The 6309-nt window shown below is 49.1% G+C and overlaps 1 protein-coding gene across 1 annotated transcript in view; it reads left to right on the top strand.

The window, feature by feature from the left end:
* The first annotated feature begins 445 nt into the window (after positions 1–445).
* Positions 446–6309, top strand: part of PPP1R13B (protein phosphatase 1 regulatory subunit 13B) — a 130381-nt gene continuing 124517 nt past the window's right edge. Inside the window, exon 1 of the mRNA XM_024231502.3 lies at positions 446–741. Within this exon, the coding sequence (XP_024087270.2) occupies positions 733–741 (9 nt within the window). The 5' untranslated portion in view covers positions 446–732. The remainder of the gene's footprint in view (positions 742–6309) is intronic.

Below are 6309 nucleotides of genomic sequence, written 5' to 3'. Positions count from 1 at the left end.
CCACCGGCCTTTGGGTCGCAGCCCCACGGCGCGCCGGCAGCCGGGGGTCAGGCCGCGGTCAGAGTGCGGGCGCGCGCCGTCGCCGCAGGGACGCTCCCACAGTCGGCCACCGGGAACCCGGGTTCGAGTCCCGGCCCAGCCGCGATCCGCTGCGGGACCCGGGCCGGCCCTTCTCTGTCGGGCCTCCGTCTTCCCACCGTCCGCGGTCTCCCCTAGTCGGGGCTCACGCAAGGGCAGGGGCGGCCACCGGTGCCCACTGCGCGTCCGCCCCTCCCCCGCCGCCGGGAGCGCGGACGCGCACGCACCTGGCCGCCGCTGAGAGCGAGGGTAGCGGGCGGAGCCGGGAATCCCCGCCCCTCTCCCCGCCCCCGCTCCCACCGGGCCAATCAGAGGGGGCTACGGGACCCGTGCGGGGCGTCGCGCTGGGGGCGGGGCCTGCGGGGGCTGAAGAGCGAGCCGGGCGGGTGGGCCGGAGGCGGTCGGGCTGGGGCTGGGGCCGAGGCTGAGGCGGCGGCGGCGGCCGGGTGCCCGGGACAGCGACGCAGCGCGCCGGCGGCCGCGACAGGGCCGGCGAGAGCCCCGCAGCCCGCCGCAGCCGCCGCCTCGCCGCGGCCGGGCCGGAGAGCACGGCGGCGGGAGTGCGGCCTTAGAAGGCGGCCGGAGCGGCGGGCACAGCTCGGCGCAGAGCGTCCTGTCAGGCGGCGGCCGAGGGCGCCGCGGACTCTCCCCGCGATGATGCCGGTGGGTGAGGGCGGGCGGGAGGTGGCGGCGGCTTCCTTCGCGGGCCGCTGGCCAAACCTCCTTCCTCCCGCGGCTCCCAGCCCCCGCGGGCCGGTGCGAGGCCGGCGGGCGGGGAAGGAAGTGGCTGGGCGGGCGCGCCCGGCCGCGGCGCCCCCCAGGCGGGCAGGTGGGGGCGGTGCCGGGCTGTCAGCGCGGGGCCGGGGCCGCCTGCGGGCCCTTCCTGCTCGGCCTCCGCGGCCGCGGGGCCGTGGGGGCTGCCGGGGAGAGAAGCAAATGCGTTTGGGGCCGGTCATCTCCTCGGTCCTCTCCGGTGCGCGGCCAGACGCTGGGGCACAGGTCTCGTGGGTGGCGCAGCTGTGACCCGCCTGAAACGAACGTCCTGGGGTCGCCCTGGGAGTCGGCGGGGTGGGCACCCGCGCCCGGAGTTCCCACACTCGGCACCCGCATTCCCGTAGCCTTCGCGGTTGTACTAAGGAAGGTGCCGAGTGCGCGGATTTGGAGAGCCATCTTAGGAATTCCCTTTTCCCGTATCTGCAATATTGGTTCGTTTTGCTTTAACTGGTTTGTTCTCCGTGTTCTGAAGGTTGAACGAGGTTCGTTTGTAGTAGTGGTGCCTTTGTCCTGCCCTTAAGGATGCTTTCGCCTAGAAAGACATTGGCCATTAGATTTGCCATCGTCCTACCGACCCTTCCCTTTACCTATAATCTAAATAGGAGGCGATGCTGAATTCTGATTTTTAAAAATTGGCTTTTTGGGAGGTAAGCATCATGACTTATGAAAAAATGTGGGACTGGTAGTACCCAGTTGGAGAGGTATTGGTTTTCTGAGCGCCTATATAGTAAGTAAAATTCTCAAACACGTTTGTAGTAAAGTAACACAGTCATTTTTTTAACCTACAATACTACGTTGAAAATCACATTTCACAGGAAAGTGCAGTTTCTCTGCTTGAATATTGCCATTCTGCTATGCTGCACCCAAGGACATTTAGATTAGATCCCCCTTCTTCCTCTTTGATTTCCTTTCTCTTGATAATCTCTTCTCCCCGTTTTTAACGGATTCCAGCATGTTTTGTAGCCGGCTTTCAGTGTTTTCCAAGTCTTAAGGTTTGATCTACTTGATCCTTAGGTCTTTCTTTAGCATCAGACTTGTTGGGTTTCTAAACATTTGGTTTTAAATGAATAATTGTCTTGTAATGGAAAGAGAATTGGATGAGCATCAGAAGATCTGGGGTGAAACGCTGGTTCTTCCACTTTTTAGCTATGTAACCTTGAAGAAGTCAAGGTCTTTGAGCCTGGAATTACCTCTAAAGTAGGGATAAAAATATACCAATATCTGAGCGCTGTCCTGAGGATCAAATAGGATGATATATCCAAAAGTGATTGTTGAACAGAATGTCATACAAATATTTATTATTATTAATATGGCTTTGAATTTTCCATTTCTAACTTTAATCTCTATAAGATAAGGCATTCGGAAACTTCCCTCCCTAATTCTCACTAGCTAGATTTTGATGAAAGGCATTATGGTGTTTCAGAATTTTGGAAGTAGTTTTAGTTAAATCCTGTAATAGTTGATTGATGCATTCATACTATGATGGCATTGAAGGATATCTAGAAAAATTTTGGCTGGCTTCATCATTGTATAATGTTTAATTATAAATATCCTGCTAAGAAACTTGGCTTACATTTTCCATATGATTCATTCAGACATTTTACCTCTATTCCACGTGATTAGAGTTTTGAGTTCCTACCTTAACAGGTTTCCTTTTTAAGAAGTTTGTTTAGCTGGGAATTGGGACATTTCTTCAAATTTCTCAAAACAATAAAATACTGTTTTTTTAAAAAACAGATCTATTATCTGTTTAAAACACCGCTTTTGTTTAAAAATGCCTTTTAGAAACAGATGGTATTTCTCTTAGACTCTCATTTATGGCTTTTACTTTTGTATTTCCTTTTTGATCCCTAAAAATACTACTTGTAGGACTGAGTCCTTCCTCTATTAACACAGTTGGAGTTGGTTGTAAATTTAGTAGGAGTTTTCAGAAATGCCATTCTTACTTGGTAATATTTTAAACTATGTATCCAAAAATGTGAATAAGATTTTTCTCGATTTATTGTATATTTGGTATTCATCATGATGATGATGAATCAAAAGAACGTTGGATCATATTTTGCAGTTTGTGTAGAGCAGCACTGTCCAATAAAAATGTAAAGCAAGCCACAAATGCAATTTTAAATTTTGTGGTAACTACATGAAACAAGTTGAAAAAGTATTAATTTTAACAGTATCCTTTTATTAACTTAGCATATCCAAAATATTATTTTAACATGTAATCAATATGAAAATATCACTAATGAGATATTTTACGTTTTTTCTGGTACTGTTTGAAATCTGGTGTGAATCCGGTGACAGTTTGCGTTTTACAGCACACGTCAGTTCAGAGTAGCACATTTCCAGTGCTCAATAGCTATATGTGGTTAGTGGCTATCATATTGGACAACATAGGCTTAGAGTATATTTTATTTTATTTGAAAATTGGCAATTAGTATATAATGTCTGTGGTAACTTTTTTCTTTTTTTGTGACAGAGTCTCACTCTGTTGCCCAGGCTGGAGTGCAATGGCATGATCTTGACTCACTGCAACCTCCACCTCCCAGGTTCAAGAGATTCTCCTGCCCCAGCCTCCTGAGTAGCTGGGACCAGGTGTGATCCACCACACCTGGCTAATTTTTGTGTTTTTGTAGGGACTGGGTTTCACCATGTTGGTCAGGCTGGTCTTGAACTCCTGACCTCAAGTGATCCGCCCACTTTGGCCTCCCAGAGTGCTGGGATTACAGGTGTGAGCCACTGTGCCCGGCCTGTGGTAACGTTTTCTTTTTTTTTTTGAGAGAGAGAGTCTTGCTCTGTTGCCTAGGATGGAGTGCAGTGGCCCGATCTTGGCTCCCTACAACCTGCACCTCCCGAGTTCAAGCGATTCTCCTGCCTCAGCCTGCTGAGTAGCTGGGATTACAGGCACCCTTCATCCTGCCTGGCTAATTTTTGTGTTTTTGTAGAAACAGGGTTTCACTATGTTGGGCAGGCTGGCCTTGAACTCATGACCTCAGGTGATCTGCTCTCCTTGGCCTCCCAAAGTGCTGGGATTACAGGCATGAGCCACTGCGCCCGGCCATGTGGTAACTTTTAATTAATCACATGGTGTAGTACAGTGCCCAATCTCTCAGCTGTTGGGAATAAATGAGAGTGTCTGGCCAAATTCTCCTCTGACACAATCAAATCTCTGTAGAAGTCTTCTATTTGCTGTCATACAAAGTGCTGTGACTTTCCACCTTTTTTTTTTTTATTTTTTGAGACAGAGTTTCACCCCTGTTGCCAAGGCTAGAGTGCAATGGTACGAGCTCAGCTTACTGCAACCTCCACCTCCTAGGCTCAAGTGATTCTCGTGCCACAGCCTCCCGAGTAGCTGGGACCACAGACACACGCCACGGCAAACAGCTAATTTTTGTATTTTTAGTAGAGACGGGGTTTTACCGTGTTGCTCAAGCTGGTCTCGAATTTCTGAGCTTGAGTGATCTGCCCGCCTCAGCCTCCCAAAGTGCTGGGATTACAGGTGTGAGCCACCCCTCTGCCCCTGCACCTGGCCTTTCCAATTTTTTTTTTTTGAGACAGAGTCTCGCTCTGTCGCCACGCTGGAGTGCAGTGGCATGACCTCGGCTCACTGCAACCTCCGCCTCCTGGGTTCAAGCGATTCTTCTGCCTCAGCCTACCAAGTAGCTCAGACTACAGGCGTGTGCCACCACGCCCAGCTAATTTTTGTATATGTTTAGTAGAGGTGGGGTTTCACCATGTTGGCCAGGATTGTCTTGATCTCTTGAACTTGTGATCTGCCCGCCTCCGCCTCCCAAAGTGCTGGGATAACAGGAGTGAGCCGCTGCACTCGGCTGGCCTTTCCACGTTTAAACTAAATTATATTTAGGAATTTTACCTTATGAAAATACTATTTTTTTTTTTTTTGTTATTGGTAGTCACTCACCTTTTTATCAATGGATGACATTTTAAAAATGTTTTCCCAGGAAAAAATGGTACCATTTAAATAATACTTTTCAGTTAGTCCCTAAGATCTGGCCCTGAAAGCGTTTACAAGTTTGATAGAAGTAAGAATTTTAGTAAAAATGGAAAGCCCAATTTAGATTATAGAAAGGATGAAAACTGCCTTGATTCAGCATGATTTATTTATTTTTTTTTTTTTGAGACAGAGTCTCGCTCTGTCACCCAGGCTGGAGTGCAGTGGCAGGATCTCAGCTCACTGCAACCTCTGCCTCCCGGGTTCAAGTGATTCTCATGCCCCAGCCTCCAGAGTAGCTGGGACTACGTATGCCCACCACCATGCCTGGCTAATTTTTTCTAATTTTTGGTAGAGACAGGGTTTCGCCATGTTGGCCAGGCTGGTCTCGAACTCTTGGCCTCCAGTGATCTGCCCACCTCAACTTCCCAAAGTGCTGGGATTACAGGCGTGAGCCACCGCACCTGGCTCAGCATCATTTCTTTTTGAAAGAGTGGACGTTTTGTAGCTAGTAAAACTTTTCATGCATAGATGAGATATATCTGGGGAATGTTGCTAAAGATACCTTTTTTTGTTTGTTTTCAGACAAGATCTCGCTCTGTTGCCCAGGCTGGAGTGCAGTGGCGTGATCTTGGCTCACTGCAACCTCTGCCTCCCGGGTTCAAGCAATTCTCCCACCACAGCCTCCCAAGGAGCTGGGATTACAGGGGCATGCCACCACGCCTGGCTAATTTTAGCATGTTTAGTAGAGGTGGGATTTTCCCATGTTTGGCCAGGCTGGTCTTGAACTCCTGACCTCAGGTGATCCACCTGCCTCAGCCTCCCAAGGTGGTGGGATTACAGGTGTGAGCCACCGAGCCCAGCCAGGATACTTTTTCTTTTCCAAAAGAGTATCGATGAGTCAAGAAGTGTTCTGTAGCTCTGAAGTGTTTTCTCTTCATAAAGAAGGTACTCTGGGCTTGGTGTGGTGGCTCATGCCTGTAATCCCAGCACTTTGGGAAGCTGAGACGGGCAGATCACCTAAGGTCAGGAGTTCAAGACCAGCCTGGTCAACATGGTAAAACCCCATCTCTACTAAAAATACAAAAATTAGCCAGGTGTGATGGAGGATGCCTGTAGTCCCAGCTACTCAGGAGACTGAGGCAGAAGAAACGCTTGAACCTGGGAGGTGGAGATTGCAGTGAGCCGAGATAGTGCCACTGCACTCTAGCCTGGGTGACAGTGCAAGACTCCATCTCAAAAAAAAAAAAAAAAAAAGGCACTCTGGTGGTGGTGTTTGGTGATGTTAGCAATGGGGCACCTAACTTCTATTAGACGCTGTGAAGTGTGGCTATGATTCTACTTATTTCTGTCCTAGGAGCCTTTTCAGCATGTTTACTGCAGGGTATGGATGACATTAATTTGTTTTTAATATTTAGCTTTCATTAAATATTTACTTATTCTAGGTATTCATATTCTTCCCAACTATGTAGAAACATTTTGAGATACTAGAATAGGTTTTTCTCTTT

Source organism: Pongo abelii, chromosome 15 (assembly GCF_028885655.2).
Source record: "Pongo abelii isolate AG06213 chromosome 15, NHGRI_mPonAbe1-v2.0_pri, whole genome shotgun sequence".
Lineage (NCBI taxonomy): Eukaryota > Metazoa > Chordata > Mammalia > Primates > Hominidae > Pongo > Pongo abelii.
Note: the sequence above shows the minus strand (reverse complement) of the source record. Positions and strands in the feature narration are given on the sequence as shown.